General features: G+C 42.6%; 1 protein-coding gene across 9 annotated transcripts in view; it reads left to right on the top strand.

The window, feature by feature from the left end:
- The window catches only part of LOC105195223 (protein Fe65 homolog), a 164,513-nt gene that overhangs the window by 63,108 nt on the left and 74,084 nt on the right, over nt 1-27,321 (top strand). Inside the window, exon 1 of one of the 9 annotated variants that reach the window (XM_039449318.1) lies at nt 6,514-7,118. The exons of 7 other annotated variants lie outside the window; for them this stretch is intronic. Coding sequence is in view for 1 of the 2 variants with exons in the window: in XM_011160560.3 (XP_011158862.1) it covers nt 7,097-7,118 (22 nt within the window). In the remaining variant the exon portion in view is untranslated. Of the gene's footprint in view, nt 1-6,513; nt 7,119-27,321 lie in introns of those variants that run through there. One more of the 9 variants, XM_011160560.3, reaches the window with a different exon arrangement.

Here is a 27,321-nt window from a genome sequence, read left to right as displayed (position 1 = left end):
CTTGCACTCAGAGGGTTGACCGCCCTCTTCGCGGTTCTGTCTCTAATGTTCCAACTTGTTCTCTTAGCGAACGTACTGTTTTATCAATAATTCAGTAAAGGAAATGTACGGAAACAAAACAAAAAAAAATAAAAGAATTCCTATTTATACAAGAAATGACGTGGCATGCGTTTTATATGTTAAAAATTTTCCAAATCAAAATTTTTAATTTCAACGCTAGCTTTTGACGCCGGTGCGTCTTAATTACAAACGATTCTGGCATCATGCACCGCTCTACTCTAACACGCTCGTTGCACCCTGTGATCGCATTCACTCCGTTAATCCGTGTCGCACAAAACCAGAATAAACGGAAGTGCACGCAGTCCCAACACTCGAAGGGAAGGGAGACGTCGAGACCAAGTGGGAAGTGCTGCATTTCGCTGGGCCGCGGCGCGGCGCATATTTTTTTTCCATTTATTTAACGAACCCCTATTGCACGTTTCCGTGCGGATTCGGCGGCATGGCCGTGGTGTGGATTACGAGGATGTGGCACTTTTCAGCGATGGGGAGAAAAAAGTGTGTCGCATTAATTAAAAGCGACGCTGCCGTCGTCACCGAACGCAATTACAAGCGCTGCGCGCTGCAGGTCGATTTATATTGCATCCATCCTCCTGTTGTCCTTGCTTTTCCTACAGCAACCGATTTTTTTTTCTTTTATTCTTGCGCATCCCGTCCTTTCTTCCCATCAGCGCTGCACCGCGAAGAACGACTCCTCGGTAATTACTCGAAGCAGATGACGTCGAAATTTTAGTGAAATTGGTTCGGCGAGAGGCAGAGATATCGAACTATTTTAAATGGAATCTCGAGTTTTTTCGAGTTGCATTATGCGCGTCATTATGTTATTCGTTGAAAATATGAAGTTGCCTGTCGGTGGTTTTTACAACAATGTATTAATTAATTTATCATATCGAAATTTCCACAAATTAATTCCGCATTGTTGGAACAATAAATATCACATTTTAACGTTACGCACCGTCATATTATTTTGATCGAGGTCTAAAAATATGTTACTATTTTACATCATATTACTTTGTATAGTGTCTCGATCTCATAGTTATAAATACTTAAAAAAAGAAATCACACATAGCAAAGATATTCATAGCTCTGTGTCGCTGACTACGCGAAAAAATAAATATTTCACCGTAATCATTTTCCAACGCATTTTTTTTTAGCTAAAACGGTGAAAAAAGTTCAGGTCGCGATTTTTCTCCCTAAATATATAAACTACGTGTGTGAAAAGAGGAAAAATGCCGTGAAACGAACCGTTCTCGTTTGCTCTGTTAAGACCTGGGCCCCATTCACACACCACTCACGTTTTATTTCCTTTTGGGTAACCCGGACAGTCATTCACATAAGAAACACGCGAGATTTATTTTTTCCGTCGTACGCCGTCGCGCAGCATTTACGTTATTTCACGTTTTCAATATGTCACACAATTTCGCGTTTTTAAATTCTATACAATGCAAGACGACAAAAGTTGTAATTTTTACGATTCTTGATGTCTTTTGTATTATACGTACAATTTAGCACTTTTAGCAGACACATAATTACGGAGTTGTTTGTTTCTTGTAAAATTAGAAAAGAGTACTTATAGGAAGATACAGTCTCATTAAATTAACGTTTTTGTTTAATGAGACTGTATCTTTCTGTACTCTTTTGTTTAATAACGCCAGACTACAATCTCGTTTCTTTTTCTTTTTACAAGCACATTATGCTTATTTTGTATCTTTCCCTGTCTGCGTTTTTCAAGCCCCTTTAATTTCAAAGATATAAGATATTGTAATCGCCAAAATAGGACGCAAACCCGGGGCGCATCTGCAAATTGTGTTATCACAATTATTAATTGCGTCACGTGCAGTGGGCTTAACAATCGGCTTGTCGACAAGTTCATGAGCAAACGGGGAACTTTTTCATCGTGCTGTCATTCGCACGCGCGTAGTTCGCAGTCACACGACAATGCTGGTCCAATGATTTGTGCGGGTCATTAGGTACCGGTATACATCGTTGTGGCGCGGACAATAATATGTAGAATAATATACGATATAATGCTCGCGCTGCATTACAGCGCGGTCCACTGCCTTTCACGCATTGCGTTTAACGCGCTTATCTCATTCGCGACGAGTGCGAGCAATCGTCGTGATCGTTAAAATTTTATCGGTACATTGTACTCGCGTAATCCATCTTCAAATTCATTACGCATCCACGAGGATGCATTCGTCACATTGATCGTTTCATCGCGAGGTTAACACTTTCAGAAAAACGCCAGTTTTGATTTTCCATTTAAACGCACTTTAACTGACGTGAAGGCACTCTTTTGGAACGTTATTTACGTGCATATATCTAGATGATTTAAAATTCATGTTGCGTATTTTCTTCCATAACTGTTTTTAGTGAAAAATCTTTTTTTTTATTGTTTCGATTTTTTTGCTGTTCAGGTTTCGGTTCAGGTTTAGGAGATTCACTCCTTCGTACGCACGTCACGAAGTAATATATTCTGCTTTAATATCAAATTATTATCTTGTATGATAAAAATATAACTTAATAAAAGAATGTATTCGGTGCGATAGAAATTGAACAAACTGCAATAGATTCCAATAAAGTCTCCGATGCCGCGGAAGGACTCTCTTGATTTTCATCGAGTAAGAGCAGGTTATCAAACGCAGAGTTTATCACTGATGAAACGTAATTGCGTTTTTTACTGTCCTACCAACCATATCTCGCCGATTATTCCCCCGCTGTTTCCCCCTTTTGTCGTAAATTTTTATCCTATTCGTGGCGTTTGCGAGATTGCTGGATGCTCGCTGGAAAATCGCGGATGCTCGCGTGATTTGCGTTACCTGACAGTTGTGCGTTCATGTCGACGTTGAAAAAAATCGACTAAAATGGACGAAAAAAAAGAAAAAAAAAATGCCTCGCGAGAGGGAATCGAGACACTGCTTTTTGATGGCTCGCGCCTGCGTTTCAATTATTGCGGCTGACTTGATTTATGACTTTGCCCGTATATCGCGTTTGAGAAGGATTATATTTTTTTGGTCAGCGAGAATTTGGATGACGTAAAAATTCGAGATCGAAATTCGCCGTCCTAAGAGCCGTCCATTCATAGACGAATTTGCAAACGCACGTCGATGATCGATTCGACATAAGTGGCTGCAAATTGCATCTTCCGTCCTCGTCTGTATCAGAATTTCCGAAAGCACTGATTCAACGGTAGAGCTAAACGAGTTTCTCAGAAAGAGCGTTTTCGAGCCTGTGCGACGGCTAAATTAACGCTATAAAGAACGTTTAACGTTTAGAACTCTCTAAACTGAGAGAAACACTCTAAGTTGTTTATAAGACTTTGACATTAGAGTTAAACCTCTTATTACCTAGCATCGTACCACGCGTATTATTAGCGCAACTTTTCTTTCTCAATATAATAACACGAGTTATTAGATTAAATACTCTCTATTATATGAAGTATTCGAAATGCGCGCTAATCCGGATGCAGTTCATATTCGATAATTGCTTTCTAATTGTAAACGCAATTCGGTGACTGCAAATACCAGTTAATTATTTGCAAATTTGGGGTGCACCGGATTTAATCCACTATAACAGGGACGAGGTTTGCTGCCACCCTACACTTCATTGCGTCACGCGCGCTTGTGCCAAGCGGAGTAAATGAATTTTAGCTTTTTAGATATTTATTTATGCGTTTTAAATCAAGATATATATTCTATTTCCAACCATTCGAAATTGGAAATTCTTTTTGAAGCTCTCGAATCACGTTCTACGACGGGATTCAACGGGGGCAAATCAATAATATGTACGTGAATTAACCCGCATTATTTCGTACACATGCATAAGAAAGGGTGAATTACGACCGCCTTTCCCGGACTAAAGTTGCGGCGAAATGCAAATAAAAGACGAATGGAAAATTTTACGAGGCACAAGATTTACGACTGACTTCTCCATTTTCCTATTTTTTTCCTTTCTCTGTCGGTGCATAAAACTTTCCTAGTAAATCCACATCTGGCAGCGTCCGATCGCAGTAACGGCGAAGTCGCGCGAGAGTCTTTTTACCACCAAAGAGGATTTTTTGTTCTTAAAATGAATGTTCAGTAATGTTAAACGCCTTATACTTTTCTCTATCCGCCTTTCTTTCTTCTTTTAGTTTCAGTATTTTTGCGCGTGACGGATACGAACGTGAAAATGACTCATTCGCGAATAACCTTTTAGTATTCAGTAAATCGGTATATTGATTTACTCATGTGTGCTGTCTGTAAGTGGATAGTAACGAACGTTCATATATTTTGTTGCACGCACGATTATCTTGACATTTATGATGAAAGTTAAAACGTAACGAGCTTGCCAAGCGCGTGACGCGACTCGTGTATCGCGATCACGTTATAATCCACGCATTAGATCTGCTACTGTATCAATGGAGAGATGATGATGGGTTTTTTAATCGATTGATCATCCTGATGAGATTTCACGGGAATCGTGCTTTTATGAGAACCATAAGTAACGTTGATTTAGCACGTTGGCGACTTCCACTTCTCTGGCGCGCATCATCCGGCTATGCGGCGCGGAATTTCATTTCGGTGACGACGACCTCGTAATGTCTGCGAAGAGAAAAAAAGAGGCCCAACTCGAGCGCGGAATACAAACAGGAAGGTTTTCGGCACTAACCCATTTTCCGGCCGAGAGAAAAATGGGCCTCGGTATGAGCCGCTCTCGGTGCGACGCAATTTATGGTCGTACGTTGCCTCCAGTTTCATAGTACAGATGCGCTATGAAGTGTCCTGGCCTGAGAAAAAAAATTTGCGACGTAACGGTGAGGATTTTTTTTTCTTTGGGACAGTGACACGGAATTTTTGTCGCGAACGCAAATAGTTTCATCTGCATTGAGAAACTTTGTCGTTGCAGAATTAATGGATCAGATACGGTTAATTAGGAACAACGGATATTAGAGAGAAAACAACTCTCACACGAATTTACAGAGTTTCAATAAATTCCAGATATATAATAGACACAACAGCGTGTGTAAATGCAAAACAAAGAATAATAAATACTAAAATGAAGAGATGGGAATTAAACGCGGATTGTTTGTAAAATAAAAGGGAAAATGAGCGGGATGGAGAATAGAACGGGTTTTAAATTAAAAGCTCAATCGCGCCAACTTTGCATGCACACATTTTAATTTTTTATTATAAATCCTTGTGTAAAATTGTACAGGGTGTCTGGAAATTTGCGAATAAAAATGTACTGTACCAAGAAAATTCTTGAAAAAGAAAAAAGAGTTAAAAAATTATGTCTAAACTTTTTATTTCAAACTGTACTTTTGAGATAAGATAAAACTGAACATAACATTAATCCATTGCGCGTGCATTAGTATATTAGTGATTGCATGACAGGTGACCATAAAAACGTAATTTGTTAGTGACCTTTAAGACTTTTTACTTCAAAAGTTACTTTTGAAATAAAAACTGAAATAAAAAATTACATTTTGGGAAATTAACTTTTCCGCTAAATTTTAGGACACCCTGTATATGTATATTAGAGCATAGAAATGTATTCAAAATATCAGTTAAATTAATATAAAGTTTGGTCGCGTTGCTTGCACTTTTACGTTCAGCAGCTTTATTTTTTCTCCATTTCCCGAATATATTATAATAAAAATTTTTTTGGAGATTTTAAGCAATGTGAATAAATCTGTAGCATAAAAAAAGCGCTATAATGTGCTATACTTTTTTTAAGATTTTTGTCATGTTCTCTAAAAGCAAAAGAACGGTTAGAGCAAAATTGCTATTGACAAATTAGCGCGATGGTGGCTTAATCCTTTCCGCAAGATTCCGAGGATCGTCGGTCTCGCCGTTGCATCACACATCGTCCATAGATCGAACCGACCGGCCATCCATCCCTACCCCGTGCGAGGCACGTCTCCCCCCGGAGTCCGCAAATGCACCCTTTCGCCCGCGACTTCTTTCCCGAACCGTGCGAGAGAGCCCACGCGGATGACGTCACCCGGCGCATGATTGGCCGAGCTAGCGTTCACGTGACCGGCTTGGCCAGTGTCTGGAGGGTTGCTGAGAGACAGAAGGAGACGCGCGCGACAAGGTGAATAGGGAGAAGCGAGGGTGCGACGGAGAGAAAGAAAGCGGGGGTAGATAGAACGACCGAGTAAGAAGGGAGAATAAGAGAGAACGAGGGTGCAAGAGAAAGAGAGAGAGAGAGAGAGAGAGAAGCGCGGAGAAACCTCAAGGGATGAAGAAGGAGCGAAAGTACATGACTCAAGGGGTGAGATAGATAGAGACAAAAAATACGATAGGAAAGAAAAGACGAGATATGGATGCTGGTGGTGTCACTGATGGAACGAGAGGGAGAGGGAGAGAAAGAGACGGGAGCACACATGCAAAGAGACGAGGAGGGAGGTGGGTCGAGTGACGTGAGTGAGAGGGTGCTGGGGGGTGAAAGAGAGAGAGTAGAGGGGATCGCGATGCGCGCGAATGGAGAAGGGGTGATCGCGAGTCTCGCCAGTCACACTGCGACGACCGCGACGCCCCAACGTCTCGGGGTGCCATTTGTCCGCTCGTGACCTCGAAAAAACCTTGTCGTAATAATCGTTTCCGACGTTTTCCGCGAACTCTCGACAACTCGGAGTAGTTACCTTCGAATAAGATGAGCTAGAGAGATATAGAACGAGGGAGGATCGAATTGCACGATCGACGCGATCGACGTGAGATTCATCGTTCGATGAGGAAGAAGTAGAGTATCGGCTGTCGCAGGAGATATATCGGCGATCGCGCGTTTCTCGCGGCATATGGTGATGCATCACTCGTCGTGCTAAACTCGGAATCCCTCGTGCCGTCTTGAAAACTCTCGCCTTCCCCGTATCCCGAATCGCTGCGAAAGAATGAGCTAATCGCGGGCGCGCGCGCGCGTTCACGGGGGGTGGCTGGTGGCTCGAGGTGCGAAGGCATCTTTCGCGCGTCACTTCCGGGCTCGCGGTTGTAAAGGTACATAACCGGTGCAGGGTGCCATCGAGAACACTTTTATAGTTGTGTAGAACGCGGCCACGATGGTTCTCCACGGAGCGAATCGTAAGTTATATGTCCCCCGTCGTCGTCACCCTTCTCGAGCACGTTCCATAACTTTATAGGATGGCCGATACGTGTCATCTGTGTTAAATATGTTTTTATAGAGTTGAGTATTTCAAGCGTTATTATCTTTAATAGAGTCGATTCTCGATGATAACTAATGCATTTGAGTTTTGCAATCTTTACTAGAATGATTGTCAGCAAAGTAATATGTGTCGGACCATATCTTGTCTTGATTAACATTTATCATGTGTCGAATACGCCTACGTCTTACATGTCTTGGCCATAAGTGAAACGTGCTCTAGATTCTTCCTTCTTTCTCCGATATAATTTAAAGTAGCAGATAGTAGCGCCCCTCGTGAAATTAGTTGTGCCTGTATGTGTTCCTCATCATCCCCAGATTAAGCCAATTTTTGCGACCAAAATTACGTCCCTTATTCAACAAATGGTTGGACAATCGTCATAATGAAAATTACTCTCATAGTTCTCCTCGTACTTGTACGTTCGCCACAATAGTACCTTAATTTTTTGTCTACGTAATGAAGTATCTTAGGCGTTCGGCGAAGAAGTCAATCACTTTGCTGTATGTTTCTGCCTTTCGCAATATGCGAAAGGTCTCCGTGCCAGTTTCATTCTTCGTACGCCACACAATGCAGCGGGTGTGTCGATTACAAACGCGCACGAACGAAATCGCGCGAAAAAAAAAACTTTGATCGCGTGACCGACGAAAGGCTCATTGCACGCGTTCGATCACACGAAATCAGAGCAACGTAACGGAACAACCGACGGGTTGGCCAGATACGTCTGACGAATGGCGAGAAGGGTGCAGTTGCACCCCGAGTTTCATTCCGCACCTAGGCACTTTAATTTTGCGATGAGACTCAGCCGTTTCATATTGATCTTTGGGAAACAGAGAATTTGTAAACCGAAAGATTTAACTTTTAAAAGATTTTTTGTGCTGCCGTTCACAATAATTTATATTCTTTCACATACGTTTTGTTACGCCTCGTTATTTTCCAAACTATTCCATGACACTTAAGATTGAGTAGCTCAAAATCGAGAGGGCTTACAACCGTAACATTTTGTCTCACCCAACATCGCATGAGTAACTTCGATCGATGATGACTAAGAGCCAGGGGAAGCCGACATAATTGCTCAGTGGCTAATTGCAATTGGTGGAAACTGGATGGCAAGGTAGCGTTGAACTTGCAGAACATTGCTGTCCGCTAGGAAGCGCACTTTGATTTTCGGATAATAATATACCAGCGGGAATGTACAAAATCGTGGGAAGGTTTTTACGTAACCGCGCGGTCGATTAGCGTGACGTGATGGAAACGGCGGGTCAAGTACGTTGCGCGAATAACGAGAGGGGTGAAATCACGGACCGCGGTCGATAAGTATCGCGGACACGGCACGATCGAAGACCCATAAAAAATTTACGATGGTCAGGCAAGACCGATCGCATTTCGACGATTAATTCCGAAATCGTGTCGTGCGTTTGGCCGCGAGAACGATAAAAAATCGATTTGATTCAGAGACAACAGAGGGATCGTTTGTTAAAACGTCACTTGCCGAAACTGCATTAAACATTTTACTGTTCTAAACGGAGTAAAGAATCTTTCTTTATACGCTATTTCTTTTGCTGTCGGAAATGGACTCGACGTAATTCGCTCTGTTGTGCCCTCTGTCGCTTTGTCACGGACCCGATCATATGAAATCAGTGCAATGTGACGAAATATAGGTGGGCGAATACGCCATTGGAATAGTAAAAAGGGCGAAATCGGAGGCTGAGCTTTGCAATATACGTTGCGTGTGCTCGGTGTGCGCGATCCGGTCGAGAATCGATTAAACCTTTACGACCGACGGTGTGGCCTCCATCGTACACCGCGGACACGTATATCGGCGCGTAAACAAGCGTGCTCGCTTGCACGACTAATGATAATAAATATCGTCGCATTGCCGCGTGCGTCATTTTAAAGAGATCGGCTCGATGATTGAATATACAATGTAACGTTACCCGACGGTGCTCTAAATAATAATTTGCGCCGACGTAAACGGTCACGCGTTGCGTAATAGCGTGTCTCGAATAACGATGCGTATAATTTGAACAATTTCAGGATTTCTGCAAATTAATATGGGACGACAATTTGATGGTCCAGGCCTGCCATTTCCGATTGAAAATGATACAAATCTTATCATACAGTCAGAGTTAACTACGCGTGGAATTTATATTACGGGATATTTATTGCTTTAAAATAATTTATAATTTACAAAATAATTTTACGCAAACCGGTTAATAGCATGTTAATTGTCTAATTTCACTCGGCGACATTTTACCGCCGCGTAATGTTTGACAAAAGAATCGATTTGTATTTTAATAGAATGTCATATGAAATAACATAATTCAGTTTTCTCAGTCGCCTTTATCGTACCGTCAAGACCGCCCAAATAATTCTCAATCTCTCGCTGTTAAATGCAACAACGTATCCCTTTCGCCGTAATTTCTTTTCTACCGGCCACCATACGTGCCGGGGTGGGTTCATTAAAAAACGATAACCATTAAAAATCTCCGTGGAAACTCGAGGATTCACCCTCGTAAGCACACTACTCTTTTCTTTCGGAATGGTCGATTGTCGGTCTTCCGCCGTGAATATCCGAGGAAAAAGGAGGAAGGTGAGAAAGGCGGGTGAGAAAGAAAAAAAAAGATAGAGATGAATGGAAAGAGAGACGACGATCTCTCTTCGAGTTTGGTGCAGAAAAGGCGAGGGTTGGCCACAAGAGTGGCGAACGTTGGATCGCACTTTATAGTCCGCAATTATCGGCGGGGTTGGACCGAGGGCGTCTGGAAAAACGAATTTTCTCGCGGCCCGAGTGCTCCCATCGGCTCGTAAAACTCGCGTATATCGCGTTGGTGCAACGGCGATGGCGCACGCCTCTCGATGCATTAGCTAATTGTTGCATCGATATCGGTTACCAATTTGTCCAATTTGCACGTCAGTAGCTTCCGGCAGTAGATCATCAAACCTCTAGTCGATTCCGTGCGTTTGGCGTGAAAAATGCGATCATACCTAAAAAGTTACTCGAGTTGTCTACAAAGAGTTGTCCAAAAACGCAGCGCTTTCTGCTAAAAATGAGTCAAATATTAATTCAATAATATTAGAGGAACCAGTTTTTTTTTATCTATATGTGTGACAATAAATATAACAATATTTCTTTGACAATGTGCATGACATCTGATACATTTACGTATACAAAGGATTAACTCGTTTCAATGATTTTCACAGAGTATCCGTTGTAATTATTTTATTGAAAACATTCTTGTTACAATATAACAATTTAAACTTGGAACTTTGTTAACGTTTTGAAGGACACTTGACGTATAATTATAAATTATTTCAAAGAAGCCAGTTATTACAGGGTCAAATAATCGTATCGACTGTGACAAAGAGACGAAACGTCAACGCGAACAAAAACGCGTGTACAACTGTTACGCAGTACAAATGCTTACAAGTGTCATGTACACGTAACAATGTTGTCGAAGCAATCCTATGCATTAGCTAATTGTCGCCGAAGCTAGGCCGATTTATCCAACTCGTTCATCTCTCTCCCGACCCTCTCTATCAACTTTCAACCCACCGGCGCCCATCCGATGATACTTGGACGAGAATTGGCCGGAAATCGATGCCGGTGAATTCTCATCGGCGTTATACTGGCTATAGACTGATTGGCGTTATCTGCGAATTCGAATTACGCTTAAGCGGATCTCTCGATGCTGACGATGTCATCATCGAAAAATGCCGAGCGACCTGGCGGTAACATCTTTTTTTTCTCATTGTTCATTTTTTTTATCGTCCATTATTTTTATATCAGCAACATCGATATTGATAGCGGCGAGCGTATCGACGAGCGAGTGTCATTTGCGCAGGGAATGACTTCAATATCTCTTCCGAACGTCGGCATCGTCATGGTAACGAGGACAAAAGAGAAGGATAATAAAATAGAACGAATATAGAACGACGTATAGAGACTCTATCACATCGAGGTGATAACGTGACGCAACCGAGCCGGCTGTTTTCGCCGTTATATGCGCGAATACCTGTTACGCGATAATACACTGTACAGGATTAAATATTTCGCAACTGACGGCTAACAAGCTTATGCTTTCTCGCGCATAAGGAAAATCGAAGCGCGCGTCTCAACTCGTTTCCTCGTGATACATAAAACGGAACATGATGAATAATTTGTGTCTACACGTTCTAAGAGAATTTTAAATAATTTCTACAAAAAGAAAATCACTGTTTAGAAATGTGCTTGTTTTTTATTTCACGTTTAAGGAAACTAATAGTACTTACGCGCCAACGTATCATCTTCCTCTCTGCTTTTGCTTGCCGCTTTAGATATTTAAATCTCTGTGTAGCCTAACGTACCGGCCAAACGCAAGCAGGCTATTCGAATATGAATCTCCATTGATAATTAAGCTCTTGTCAATCCGGTCACGTACTCGACCGCACTCTCCCTCTGTGAGAAGCCGCTACGAGAGAGCGCGGCTTCAAAAAGCCGTCCCGGAGACTCCTTATAAAACGCAATTATAAGCCTTAATCAAGTTTCGACGCACTTAATTACCTGAAAGTTAGGAAAACCGCGCTTGCTGTTTACCGACCCCGTTGTGACATCGTCGTTCCAATAGCGACGACGACGACGACGACGACGACGATGACGACGAAATGGAATGGTGGTTTTCAGTCATGACGCGTGGCACGACAGTAATGAGCTCGTGGTATGTGCGGTACACTCCACTTTCGCGAACTATGCCTATCAACGCAACCAGAATTTAATATACGACGTTAGAATGTGCACCCGCGGGCTCAAGCCACGGATCCGCGATATTTGCGGAGTCACGAGCCCGAATTCGAGCGCAGCGCTATTATTTTGATGGTAATATTACGTTTAGTGTGTCACTAATGTTGTTTGAGAACGCAACGACCTGAGGCCAATCGATCGCCCGGGGCCGTCGACGTATGCTGCTCGGGACGCGATCGTTTCGCCTCCTGGACCAGATATCTGGAAATATATTGCATTTACTAACCTCTGTTGCCGCGAAATCTCGTTATCGTAATTTCAACGACTTATATCGTCGATCGAATGAAACTGTGCTCGATGTAATCGTGGGAGAGTTTCGAAATCCGAATTCTGGAGAGTAACTTCTATTCGAAACCCATTCAAATTATTAAGAGCTTGAGAGAGAATCTCTCGAAGCTACTTAACAATATTCTCGAGAGCGTGGCTCTCAAACGTCCATTTTAGGATGTAATGAGGAGAATAACCAAGACAAGAGCACTGTGTTAAGCATCTCTACCTGTAGTTTAAATTTTAAAATGTATTTTATCATTCTACGTATTAACCAAGACATCTAACAGGGAATCGGTGATCTCGTGATCTACTTAAATCGTTTTAACGCCATCAATTACCGACTCGCAGTACTTGGCGGTAGGCATTTGCATTTACAAGGTCTATAAATTGTAGAATCCATGTCTACACAGTTTGAAGGTGCAATTTCTGCATCGACGCCTCGTGGTTTACTGCGTCGGAGGATCTTGATTCGAGAAAATACGGTCGACCCAAATTTTCTTCGCGCTCAACAAACTGCGCGCGCTCTTTCTCCTAGAACGGATACCCGTGCAAATTCCCGAAGGATTTCCCGTTTCTCTTCAAAGAAATCCCGCGTCTGGTTATCCTAAAAAGTATCCCGTAATAATATTGGCTTTTCCATCACGTGGAATTTATTCAGGACAGTGTATCAGTATTTGTGCTTATTCTTTCACTTCGATCGACGGTTCTAATCGACAGAGTGTGTTAAGCTCTTATCTTTTTTAATACTTAGGAGACCGTAGAGATATAACAAGAAGAAGAGAGAGAAGAACGAAAACTCTTGACGTATATTTTTCCACTTACCGGATAATAATCGCGATTTGAACAGCTTGAATATCTTGAATACCGCGTTTCCGTCGCGTCCTTTCGCGTAGTCTCGGCCCTAAATCACTCCGCCCTCGTAAATCGTCCGACGCATCCCCCGCGATGCTTCACGCGGTAAAATACGAGCGTTACACGCCGCGGATGCATGCATGCATCGGGCGGGTCGGCGGCGCGATGCATCGTGGACGATGGGCGTTGCATTCACGTCGGCCACTCCGCATGCAGGCCGCCTCTCGCAATGCGGAATGAACGTAACGCTCGAGATGCATCCACGATGAGCCTCGAGATGCATCCACGATGAGCCCATCTCGTCCGAGACGCGAGATTCTTTCCTCGCTTTTCTCATTTATAGCGAACTGCGATTTACCCCGCGCGATGCAATGTCGTTCGTTCCTTGTAACTTTCGGAATGTATCAAAATGAGAGGAAGAGCGACCGGAGCAGTTGGCTCGTGGTGGAAATGTTGTCTCGCTAAAGTGGGCCGCACGGCAGCTTCTTGGAAAGTGCATACCTCAGGTGCATTGGGGAAGAACGGGAAAATGGCGGGGTTGTGAAATGTGCGCGCGAGCGAGAGTGCAGTGCACATACCGGCCGCACAATGGGACAGTTTTGTAATATATTGTAAGCGAATGGCGCCAAGTCCGATACGCGAAGCTGCGGGGCTTTCTCCCATTTACGAGATGTCCGAGAGACCGAATATAAAGAACACCGGGGAAAAACGATGACTGCTAGGAAAACTGCGAGAGTCCCTTTCGTGTGCAACGTGTTCTCGACACGTACAAATTCTTAAATAAATTGTCGAGTGTTTTACACACACACACACACACACACACGCACACAGAGCGTCGCGACTTGTTACACACACACACACACACACATACGCACACAGAGCGTCGCGACTTGTTCAGAGAGATATTAAATTATTAGAAATCGCTGTGACAGTAAAGTACGATATGAACACAATTATAATAATAATTATCTATAATTATATTTTTTTAATTTCTTGCATTATACAGCTGTTACTAAACAAGTTATTTCGTTCGAATTCCCTTTTCTCGCGTGTCACTGCGTTCATAAAGCGATTCAGATATCGATTCATTCTATTCTCCGTATAGTCACATGAAAATTTTATAGACCATCGCGTATACACTATCGCTTACTGGGTTATTACAATTTATCATACCTCGCGAACTTACCGCCTATCACCGTGCGTCGTATCGACGTAGATAAAAAAAAAGTATATATACACATGCACATATACGCACCCCCTGCAGAAAGTCATTTCACGAGACGCACGACCGCGTCTCAGACGCGTTTTCCATTTGCAATATCCCGCGACGAGGCGAATAAAAATCTAATACATATTTGTTTGCGTATTTGAGACGGCTGCGACTCGCATAACCGGCGGCGCGACGTCGAGGTCGGAAGATGCAGGCCGGAAGACGGGGGCGACCCTCGGCGGGTGGTGAACGCCAGGGTTCAGGGGGTTTGCGCACCCCCGGGATCCATCGCGGCACACCACCCGGCCAGATGCGCCTGCGACGGCGATATTATCGGTTTCGCATCAACCTCAGTTTACTTTGCGTACATTCATGCTTTGGTCTTACGCCCCCCCCCGCGTCATCCGTTGCGCGAGCATCCCTGCAACGGATGCGTGGGAGTGAAATGCGGTACGGTGCAGTGCGATAAAGAGGCGCGGATATTGTGTCGATCTCCCAATGCCGTTGCCGTCGTCGATGACGACAGGCGGGGTAACTGTGATGTTCCTCACGAGCAGTCGAGCGAAGGGAGGGCTGTTTTATCTGGCGAGGAGAGTAGATTGCGGGGGTGGCGCGTGCGTCATTTACGTATCGAGGGTAGAGCGCGAGACGGAAGATTCGGAGGGAAGGCTGTTTAATAAACATGCGTCATGCTGCGAATGAAATATCGACGTTACATTATTATCATTACGTAGTTTGCTAACGGCGGAGCAGTTTAGTTGAATATTCAGTGCTTAAACATTTTAATATTGTAAGCATTCTCAAGTATTCTGAACTGAATTAATTTTTGAGGATTAAGATACTTAGCTGAATTAAACTTGAAAACTATTGCTAGCATAATTTATGCTTGTAAAAGACGATTTTATGGAAGTCTTCACACACGCGGGTGTCTCTTTTAACTTAACCAATTCATATCGATCGCCCACGACGGGATATATTTAGTTCCTTGCTGTAAGATATTAATAAGCAAACCCTAAGGGGGTCATTCGTGCACAAAGATGTTATTTCATCAGGCGACGACTTATTTTTATCAGAAGGACCTCGTTTTCATGGGAGAAATCTCCCAGTAGATACATCACAAATACTTTTTAAATTGATTGTCGTTCATCGAATTATTTTCATAGAATCGAGTTTTAATTAATCTCGATCAATTAATTGCCGCTTTTAAACCGAATTGGGTAAAGTGCGACAAAGGGAGGACGCTGAAGAGAGGTGAATTATAAGCACGCGGTGTTTGAGGGCGGTTTGTTCGTCAGCGGTTTCGGAACAGCTCGCACAAGTGGCGAAGGCGGCGGTGGCGAAAGAACAGTTTTTCGAATTAATAGACTCGCGTAGAAGCGAAAGGACGGGTTGCGGAGAAGGCGAAGCGGAAGTAGAGGACACCTAGGGACTCTTCATGCATAATACATGCCACGCGCAGCAATATGTCGCCCTCGTCGCTCTCCTTGTTTTATGAATCTTTCTAGCCTCTTCAGTACTGCCGTCCGGCTGCTTCCAAAAGCTGTCGCGCACTTTTTCAGGGCGGCTCGAGAGCTCGGAAACGAGATCGCTCCTTGTCAAAAGCTTTCTTTCGCTCGTACGACTTTAAATCTCCGTTTTCGTTGATGCCCGCAACTTGTTTTTTTCTCCGAACTAATTGCTGATCCTTGACGCTGGAACTTGTAACTTTTCGCGAAAAATATATCGTCGGTGTCAAATTTTGGTTCCGAATGTATTCGACGCGAAGAACCGCAATATTATAGAGATAAGTTTTATCGCGAGGCGCTCGCGGGGATGCTTTCAAAATATTGAGAGAAATTACGAACGCGATGTAACACGGCATCTTGGATAAACGTAGCGGAACTGCAACGACAGAAAATGAAATCGGTTTACCGCGGATGGACTCTTTCCAGAATCCCTGCTCCGAATCCTTTCCGTGTGCCCTGGTTCCGCTACACCGCGCTCCGTTCCCCGGCCCGCTCCGTTACCTTCCGCTCGAGGAAAATTTATGGCAAATTGTTTTAACCGTCGGCGTGGTACCACCTGGTGCACGAAATATACCGACGGTATACCGACCTCGCGAAAGCGGACACAGCCGTTGTAGCAGATTTTGCAAAAGAGGGTGTCGTGTCTCCTTCCAGATCGCGTAAAAACGGGGAGTGAGCGTGAAAGGAAGGAAGGAAGGAACCTGCGGTTCTCTGCTATTTTATTATGCGGCTTATGTTCAAGATTTTCTGCCAATTAACTTAGGAGACAGCAATGTGTAAGCTATGTCGCGACAGAATTGCCCCCAGCAGTTTGAAATATTATATATAGTAGAAAGTTGATACAGTGGAGATAGCAAATTAAAAAAAATTGAAACCTACCTGACGATAAAAATTAAATCTGATAATCAAGTCCTTTTATAAAAAAATTAAATGATAAAAGTACAACGATTCAATTCGATAATAATTCGACAGGATGTGTTAATGTTTTTATTTCGAGACGTCGATGTGAAGTTAATTGCACGCTTTTATCATAAAGTCAATATTGTCACCATTATTCTTGCAATTTGCATTCGAGAGATACGAATAATGTTTTATTAGGAGGCTCACGCTTAATTAATCATGTCGCGTTTAATTATCGCTCCGGCGAGGGAACGTACGTACGCCGTGGCGAAAACTTCCGCGAACAAGGAAGATAAAAAGCGGCTGGGCGGAACTCGACCGTTGCCAGAGCAAATATTTCTTGGTGCAAAGCGGAGGAAAAGGACCGTACGTTCTTCCACTTTATTATGAGGCTTACGTCGAGTTTCCTACCTATTAACTTTCGCGACTACGACGGTGAGGGGTCGTAGCGCAGGGGAGAGGGAAAAAAGAGTTCACGTCCAGCTGAAACTTTCTTCCATGCGCAAATCTTAGGTTCGAGCGAGAACAAGAAGGCGGAATAGAGGCAAGCAAGAAGAATGTTGACAGAACACGTAACGTCGCTTAGCGGGACGCACTTTCGAGATATTAAAGTCTGACTTTCCATTACCCGTTCTCGCGATTGAATCTTCGCGATGCCCAGGTTAAGATTAAACTTTAGATCAATGATTATATTTCACACTGTTGATTAATCTAATTTAACCTGGATAGAAAAAAAGCGAATTATAACTAAATTATTATTTTATTTTATTAATATCATTTAACGTATTTTTGATGTAAAAAATAAAATAATCGAGAGGTTTATTCAATTAATAAGCTGAATGTCAAAACGATACGAAATCGTTTAATTTAATAGAATAATTAATAGATATTAAAAAAATGTAGGAACTGTATCTCTATGTAGTTTCTATCACGTCATTCCTAAATTAAATTTGTTGGAGAGAGCACAATCGAATAAATTGAACCTAAAATTTGATGCATATCGGAAAAAGCTCAGAATGACCACGAGAGATACAAGGGAAAACAATGAGGATGAAAAATGATGCGAGGGTGAACCAGCACGATGGTCCATTAGCCCTCACGCTGATCCGTGAATAGAATACGTGTTTTCGGCAGAGATACGGAACGTGCCGGCATCGTTATACAAACTGTGTTGTGTGGGGGGGAGGGGCATAGGGGTAGGTTGTAACGACCTCCGTTGATCCTGTCGACGGCGGGATTATGCCGGGAATGCAAGCCGTAGGACGATTATGCGACGGCGGCGGACCTAGCGCGCGAAACACGCCCGCTCGCGTGCTGAGGCACGCGGACACGCGCGTGCTCGTGTCCTCTGTAGAAATTTGTGGATTATGGGCGAGAAAATGACAGGCTGCAGTCTCTTGCGGGATCATATCGCTGGTTGGAATATACTTCTCGTAACGCATGCGGAATATATATTTAATATCTTTCTATCTTCTCGCCTCTCCGCTCAAAAGTGCTTTTTGCATACGAATATTGTATTTAACAAGTGACTTGATTTATGTTATATATATTTACGGCGTGATAATAAAAAAATAATAAATCTTCGAGGTCGTTGAAAACAATCACGAATGAGAAGTGGGAAAAATTTAGAAATAATTATCCGAGAGCGAAAGTGTTACGAGTTAGTGCGAATTTTGGCTGGAAGCGGAAAGTTTTTTTTTTAAAGAAAGGGAAAAGAAGCGAGTTAGCAGAATTGCGAATCTTTTACTATTATTTTACTTGGATTTCAAAGGCGAGGCTGGAAATGCATTGGGGGGATGCAGTCTTGTTCGATATCGTCAATGAGTTCCCGAGCATTATCCTGCTTTCGGAAACGAAATGAAAATTCGTTTCTCTTATGGACGCGGATTTATGAGCGCGCAGTGTGACTCGCAAAAGAAACGGAGGGAATAACAAGCCATCGAAATGTCGATCGAGAGGAGGAGGTGCATTACCATTTGCGGAGGTACGGCACGGTTCAGTATATATATTTTGTCTGTGATTTCGGTAGAATGAATACATACTACCGAATGTACATGCATACGTACGTACTTTCTTTCTCTTTCTTTCCTTATCTTAAGCGCAGGAATGACGCGCACTCTCATTTGTATTCACGTTGTAAAGTCTGAGTTACGAGAAACGCGAATATAAATTGCCATTACGAGGTGCGGCGAAAAGAAGCGCGGCCGAGAGGTAAGGAGATAAATCTTCTTGTTTGTCAAAATGCCTTCTCGTTTTTGGGCTTGAAGCTTATTTCTCTCGCATACGAATCGCGTGTGGACTCGTGCGTGACGCGTGGGTCGGAGCCCGAACAAGAGAGCGATAATAAGCCAACGAGCCGGCGTTCGACGCAGAGAAACGAACGAAATAATTGGAATTGGAGGTGGTAGACGTGTTGTGCGGGGAAGAGAACACTCGGGAACGGGGGAATTCACCGCGGCGGAAAAGATCCGGGGGGATGTCGACCTACATCTCGAAATAGTTTCGGCCTTACAACGCTCGGAGACTACATTTATTAGCGGCAGAAAAGATCGGGGAAAATCTAAACTTATCCCACGAACAGAAAATCAATTATCGTGAGCTCATCTTGACGTATATATCAATCGTGCATTCGGCGAATATGAGATAAAAATATTTTTTCGCCGATCGTTAATAGAATGTTACGAAGGAACATGGCTTATTTTTCTCGGTAATACACAGGGCGCCCTGTAATTGGTACAACTAGGAAGAGAGTTTACATGAAGAAATAAATCGAAAACGTGGAATAAAATATTTTCGTGTGCTTTGTTATTTCTGAGATAATCAAAATTAAAAATTGACACTTTTTTTACACGAAATATAAAACATCTCGTAAATTATTTCTTAACAACCGTGTTAATACTTTTGTGCATAGAATAATGACAATTGGTAGAACATTTGTTACTTAAAAAAAATTATGCGATATTCAATGACATAAATAACGTATTAAACGAAAAAGTTAGTTTCCATTTTTTAACTTATTTTTTTCATGTAGCATTATTTTCTTAGGTTGCAACAATTACGGAATATACCCTGTATAATAGAGGTCTAAAATTTTGATAGCTGCTCCGCCTCAAACTCGATTTTGACTTTATAACGCTTTACGTCTTCAATTCAATCTCGGCTTAATTAATTTTGTCAATCTCATTGCGTCTTGTATCAGATTAGACGTCAGACATGTACGACATTCGACAGCGATACGACATTGCACGTGTCGCGCTCGCAATAAATCGGATATAGCTGCGCTTACTGCCGCGGTGCATTTCACGGTGGCATCGCGGCGCGAGGTGGGAAAGGGGACAAGCTAAGAACTTGGGATATGCAATAAAGTCTGGTAGGAAGTAGGGGAGAGGAACGAGAAACATCTCCGTGACAGAAATGCCATTTCGATAGGATTCTTCGCCATGCATTATACCGGCTACGACGCTCATTTACTCGCTTCGTAGCCATGCACCGTTCGTCGTGCAAATGAAATTACCGGCCCACTTCTCCAGCCATGCTGTCTGGATCATCGCTACAGTTGCCTCGCGCGTTTCAGCGTAAATGTGAGAAAATCAGCGCGTACAACACGCAATATTCTTGCCATTTAATGTACGTAGGATCTTTCGGGATAAGCGCCTCATATTCTCAGATTCTTGAAACAAGGAATTGATTTTTTAAGTGAAATGAAAGGAATTTATTTTGTTATTTTTACTATATCCATATATTATTCTTATTATGATTATTAGCAAGCTTCGTTGTTCATCTTGATGCATTTAAATATTGCTACTTAAAAAAAGGCGTTTCGCCGCGGAAAGTTAACGATCAGAGACGTACTTGAGTTAACGGGGGACTGGTTACAATGGTCGGTCGGTCCCATGGGCAGCCCCGAAATATCAGAGTATTTTGGCGTTAATTCGTATAGCGGCGCGGACCGACGAAGAGCAGAGCTGGCTCTATCATAGCTCGAGGAAGAAACGAGGGTAAAGTCAGCCATCTACAGTTGGTGTAATGCTCATCCCGGTCTGGCCAGAATGGCATAAGCTGCCCCAGGGGTAACCGCTCTCTATTAGAGGCAGATACACCTCCGAGTTCACATCAGCGGATCAACATGCAGACACTCGTCCCTCGCACCACGATCCACTACCCGCATCTGCGAGCAGGATGTAATTCGGAATTGTGTTCTGTGCTGCTTAGGCACTGGGAAAAAGAGAATAATTTTGCGGGGGGAGGAAAAAAAAGTTATCCCTACGAGATCTGCGTAGCATCGTCCAGAATATTTCTGCGCTTAAGTAATCTCGTAATGCGGTTGCGCTTATAATTTTACTCAATTACATTTAGTAGAAAATATACTCCATTAAGATTGTTAGAAGTTTATGAGTTGCGTATATTTTTGGAAACTGCTAAAAAGGCGTAATAATAGTGTAATAATTGATATAAATCAGGAACCTGGATCGAACAGAATAAAAAAACGTTTCTATAACTCTTTCTTTCTAGTTGAATCAAAATCCATAAACCGTACTAAAATTCTTACAATATACAATTATAACCAAACTGATAAAATAATTTTTGACTTACAATTTTTTTTGTTATTTTTTGGTTGGTTTTTAAATTTATTTATTTTTTTTTATCATAATATTTTATCTATATTCTTTTTATATAAGATGTGCGTGACAAAAGTATCAAAAACAGAACAAAATGAAGTTAAAATTCTATTACTTATTCAAATTTCAATTCTGATAGTAGAGAAGCATCATCAAATATTAAAAAACATAAAATATTAGAGAATTAGTATTATCTCAAATATTTTTACATTGACTTTTTTCTATTTTTATATGTATTATATACGTACATTTATCTATATGTACGAGTGTGTTTAAAGTATTTTATCGTACATTTTTTGTTCTAGTCTCAATTATATAATTTTTATTTTTTCTCTTTGTCTCTTTTACACATGTACAAACAAAATAAAAATATGAAGGCACATAAAAAATTACATTCTTTAGTAAAATGATAAAAAATTTAGAAACGAATAATTGTAAAAAAATTGCAATCATGACTGAAAAAAAAAAAAAATAAACTGAAATCGAAACCGGAAGTTATTCCATTTTTCTGTTAAACCGCGATCCTAATTGAACCAAATATCTTTTCAGTCCAGGTTTCTAATAAAAATACAGAAAGATTAACGAGATATTTTTATTACGATAAAAAAGGAGTACAAGTGACACATACAAAGTATTAAGCATCACGTTTAGCTCGTATCTCGGCTACTAAATGAAATATAGAGCTAATTGCTTTCAGTAGGTTGGTTCCCAAGCATGCGATTAAAGCTTTGCATAATATAGGAATACATGCTTGTGCGTTGGTTTCCCGAGGGAACGGTAAACATATCGCCTCCGCGGCCGCCTACTTTAATCGATGATGATGGAGCGAGGCGTTTCTGTTCAGTCCTGCAAGCATTGCCTTCCGGCGTACATCGAGAGCGTTTTTAATAAAGCATCTCTATCTTATTCATGGCGACTTTTTTCCGCCCGCGACCGCTAAGCCACTCTGATTGTTCGATCACGAAGAATATACAATACAATGTTGTTTTTCTCCACGATTTCATCCTTTTATGAAGAAGCGTAGGAGAAAGGCTGAACGATCCCTCCGGAATAACAAACGACCAATTCGAACTGATCCTATCGATTCTTATTTCGCTTTCATTTCGTTGCGGCTGCCATAACAAATCCGCAGTAAACAAGCATCCCTGCTTACTCGGCCGAAACTCGTTATTGGAAAGTTAGATGAGAGTGATAAGGCACGTGGCTGCAAGCTCTATAATTTCGTCTTACAAATAGAAAATTGTATTATCGAAGCATGAAGCAACAGCTGCGTTTCCCATCTCTTCAACCGTTGTAATTAAACAGGAGCTTCCTATTCACCTTTTCTGGTAATGATCAAATTTAACGAACGGCAAATTTCTTTAATTCTTCTAACGAGGCAAATGCAACTGTTTTACAGAATTTGATTACTTTCAGTCTTGAACTTAAATTTCGTGTTTTTTGTTTAATATTTTTACATCTTTCTTTTTATAGCTTTTATACATTTTAGATATTATATGTGCACATTGAATCACAAAGGTTTGACGGAATAACAATACGATTAGAGGTTCAAGTTGACAACGGGCTCTTACCGGGGGGCAGTGGAGTCGTTCAATGAAAGTGGATTATCCAGCGCCGAGCGACCCGACCCTTCCTACGGGATTCCATACAACTCCGGCAATCACGGGATCCGACTATCCCCGTAGTATCATCTTCCGATATCCTCCTCCGATTCCTCCTCCGTCCTTTTCGTAATGGAAGCATTCTCAGCAGGAGAGACGCGCGCTAGATTTCGCAGGCGGGAAAACTACCTTACTCTCCGGTTGTCGGTTCGACGAACGATTAGGTGTACGTAGACACGTGCCTGCGGATTAGGGAGATAGGTATCGCCAGTAACAGGATTATCTTGCGCTAGAGGGAAGGAACGCGATGGACTGGGTGGATGCCATCACAGCAGGGTACAACACGCGTGCTCCACTTGAAGCCCTATTTGCATAGTGCGCCTTGATCTCGTTATCGGCGCAGAAGTACACGCGAAAATGCCGGAATCAAATACTTTCCACCTATTCTATTCACAGTCGAAACTCTTCAACCTTTCTCTCGAAAGATATATCTGTTCTAAAGTAATTAAATGGAAAATAAGTCTTCAAATTATAAGTTGCGAGAGTTTTTTTTTTAAACCTTTCTTTCTCTCGTCACAAGTTGAATGAGCATTTTTACATTAAATCGTTGGGCTTCCACGAAGTCTGGTCCGACTTTGCGGGAAGTCTCTCGATTTCTGGAAATGGCGTTCATCCCGAGGATAAGTCCCGAAACTTATTGCCCCATCGCCGTCGCCGAAAGGACGACGCGTCTGCGCCTCGTAAACTTCCCACTGATACGAATTTCAAAATATCCTCGTGTTCTTCTCCCCCCCCCCCTCTTTCTCTCTTGCTCCGCCATCAGCGCGAAGTTGCGCCCTAAAGCAGAACGCGAACTTTGCGTCTGCGACGTTTTCATCGCAAAGGTTCCGTTAACCCCGAATAGTCCTCATCGCAACTTTCCGCAAAACTTTCGCTAATGGAAAATTTATATTCCATCGGAATACAAATCCCTCGCCAAAGACAAATCACCATCCTGGGTGAGCCGCGATTAGCATCGCGCCGCGGAATGAGTGTGTTCTATTATGCCAGACGTAGAGTTGCAACTCGGCAAACTTCGAGAGAACATTGCAGAACGTTATCGACCAGGGGCCTCATTTTCGAAAAATCTTGCAGTATAAATATGCGATATAAATTCGTGAATAGATTCGAAAATTTCACACGTGAGGACCACAATTGGTCGTGTGGCGTTAAAATCCAAACGTAAAAATTATTCTTTGGAGCGAATCGAATTTCTCCGTGTCCGGAGATCGCGGCTGGCGATCGCGAATTAAATGTTTCTCGCGACGGATGCTCCCGGCGACGCGATATTTTCCGATACTTGGAATTATCGAATCGAAACTTTGCCGGTTACTCGCGAACTTCTGTCGTCGCTCGTGCTTGTCCTCCTCATACTCCCCGGCATCTGTCGCGCCGCACGTGGAAGTTGCAATCCGCGCTTCTTCTTGCCGAGAGAGAGAGAGAGAGAGAGAGAGAGAGAGAGAGAGAGCCCCGCTTCTCGTCGCGACGCGAGCTATCTCGCGTGACGGCGGCATGCGGCAATAATTTTCGAGATTTTCCGGCAGTCGCTCGCGCTCTCTGCCGAGAAGCGATAAACTTTTTTTTCCTCCCGTTCCTCTCCCATTCTCGCCCTACCGTTTTCTTTCTCCTGCCATCTCTCTCCGTCGTTCGGCCGCCAGCAGGAAATTTGGTAGGTCGCTTCGCGGCACTCCTTGTCCGACTCCGTTCTTCAACGATTCCCTCCCCCGCAACTCCGTCCCCCGCGACGAAACAGATTTTCTCGTTTACTCCACTCGAGAGAAGTTTACGTACACAAAAGAAGATGCGCAAAGTTGCCAGCAATCTCGCGTAATTTTCTCAAAGTGCCATGCATACGAAATACACAAGATTTTTCTCTCTCTGTTTCGTACAGAATCTCTATTTTTTCGACTTCCGTATATATTGAATAACTTTGTAAAGAAAATATGTTATATCTCTAATATCCTTGATACGTAACAATCATCTTACGGTATTAAAGCTCGCGCGTGTTGTGCGAGCTATTTAAAAGCAAAATAAGTGATTAAAGAGCCGAGCAACGGGGGCCCTCGCGATTTTCTCTTACCGCGCGTGGCGGAGCTGACATTTATTTCATTTATAGTTGCGCGAGTTTATGAGAAACACGTAATATCGCTCGGTCGGCGAGCCATGGGAAAGGTAGAAAATTGAATGTACGACCGTGGCAATACGGTCGACCGCTATTGAAACGCCATTGCTTCGCGATTCGGTGGCTGCTAAAATGAACGCTTACGCAAATACCTGCGATTGCGGTATTCGTTCCTGCAGATATACATACATTCATTGGGCACGCGAGAGAAAGAAGTTATCCTCTCTCTCTCTCTCTTTTGTCTATTTATCTATTTGTTCATTTGCCGCTACGCATTTTTCAACATTTTATTCAACCGCCATCGTCGTCACGCTAAAAAGTAAATGACATTTATTAAAATGTCAGAGAAGTTCAACCGCGAGTGAATAAAGGAGCGATCCTATCACGCTTCGAAGACTCTCGTCCAGACAGTAGCCGTCTATTATCTTTAACCGCTCTCAGACGATTATTAAAATCGCATTTTTGTATTCAGCGTCGAAATTGTATACAAAAAAATATGCGTAATTAAAATGTATCTTCTCAGACAGCTCTCCGCGTTTTAAAAATTTGACGTAATGACAAGTTTCTTTTGGCGATCGCTAAACCGTTACAATTGGAACAAAGGTGCGATGTAAACGTGATTAACTTTTGATAATCGCCAAGTCCTCTATTTTCGCGAGCGTGTCATTAGATTTGTTTTGAATTATCCACCCGATTTAATCGCCCGACGCACTCGCCGAGATGCATTTGACCTTCACCGTCGTGGCATAAATGTAGCAAGCGCAAGTAGAGCCGTTCCGCTGCCAGCTGTGGGCAAGACCCACGGTTCCCTATCGCCTTCTCGTCCTCTCTCGTCTTTCCCTCTCTCGCTCTTTATGTTCCATAACCCGCCATAATTACGATACTGACTCGGGTACCCCATAAAGTCGGCCGAGTAAGTAAGGTCTAAGGGTTGTTGCATCGAAGCGCGCGGTGACAAATATTGCCGATAAACCCGACGACGAAACGATCCTGTAATACGCTCCGCGAAACGCGCAATTATCGGCGCTGAATAATTCCATAAATTATCCTGCCCGACGCAACACACACCCACACATATACATACACGCACTCGGCCGCCGCCACTGTTTATTCCGACGACTCATTATTACCAATTGCACGAATTACTGTCGCATATTGACTCGGCCGAGTGCACGGCCAGTTATTAATTCGACGAGATTGCATTCTCTTTTTCATTAGCTTCTTTCACCGTGTTTTCCGGTTTGGAATTTCGGGCCATTGGCAATTAAATCGAATCGTTTTCGGCCCGTTACATGGTAACCGAAAATTGGGATTCGATGCAGTGTCTTGAAAACGACGCGTAATGTATGCAGTGCGCGCAGGCGAAGCTTTTTCTTTTTTTTTTTTTTTTTTTTTTTCTTTGAAATTTTATGCGTATCAAATCTTTCGGGATTATACAATATAATTAACGTGCGCCATTAAAACGGCGCGATAAGACTTCTTTGAAACTATTAATTCAGGTAATGCCGTGTTTATCCCGATACTAAAAAAATATTCCCTGCGGTACCTCGTGAATTGTTGAACGCAGGACGGCGCTGATATATCATTAACTATGAATTATTAGGTAGAAACGCGACCCTAAATTAGCACGCGACATGCCGTTATCGTTTTCATTGAATTATTCATACACGCTGCAGTACGCTGGCGTTGCCGGTACTCTGTGCCTTTCGTGAGGCAACATGATACTTAGTGCGTCGGTATCTTTGACAAACTCTCTGTGGTGACGTTATTATTATGCGTACTGATCAGATTACTCGTGCTATGGCAAAAAGGATTGCCGTTGCAGTGCAAAAAATAATAAATAACATTCTCGCATTTATTTATTTTCGTCTTAATTAAGAAAAATTAAAGATCGCGATCAAGTATTTTACGATTCCAGAAAATAAGCGTGTGCAAGCAGGACTGCGTAAATTCGCTCGCGCGAGAGTAACTCGGGTGAAAAAAGGCGGCTGCAAGCCGAGCTGTTATCTTTAGTTCATGAGGTATATCACAGGAGACACTAAGTTGCACTTTAAATTCAAAAATAGCGGGTGCGCTTCTCCTGCCGGTGTGGTACGGTAGCGACTCGTTATTATGAGAAGGAAATAAGACACCGTTGCGCACCAGGGTAGAATTTTTCAACGCGACAGTACGTCACGCTGTGAAAAATAATTCTCCCTTCGTAAATAAGGCTTTAAATGCGCGGGGAA

The sequence above is a fragment of the Solenopsis invicta genome, chromosome 5 (assembly GCF_016802725.1).
Source record: "Solenopsis invicta isolate M01_SB chromosome 5, UNIL_Sinv_3.0, whole genome shotgun sequence".
Taxonomy (NCBI): Eukaryota; Metazoa; Arthropoda; class Insecta; order Hymenoptera; family Formicidae; genus Solenopsis; species Solenopsis invicta.
The sequence above is the reverse complement of the archived record's forward strand: the minus strand, read 5'-3'. Positions and strand labels throughout refer to the sequence as shown.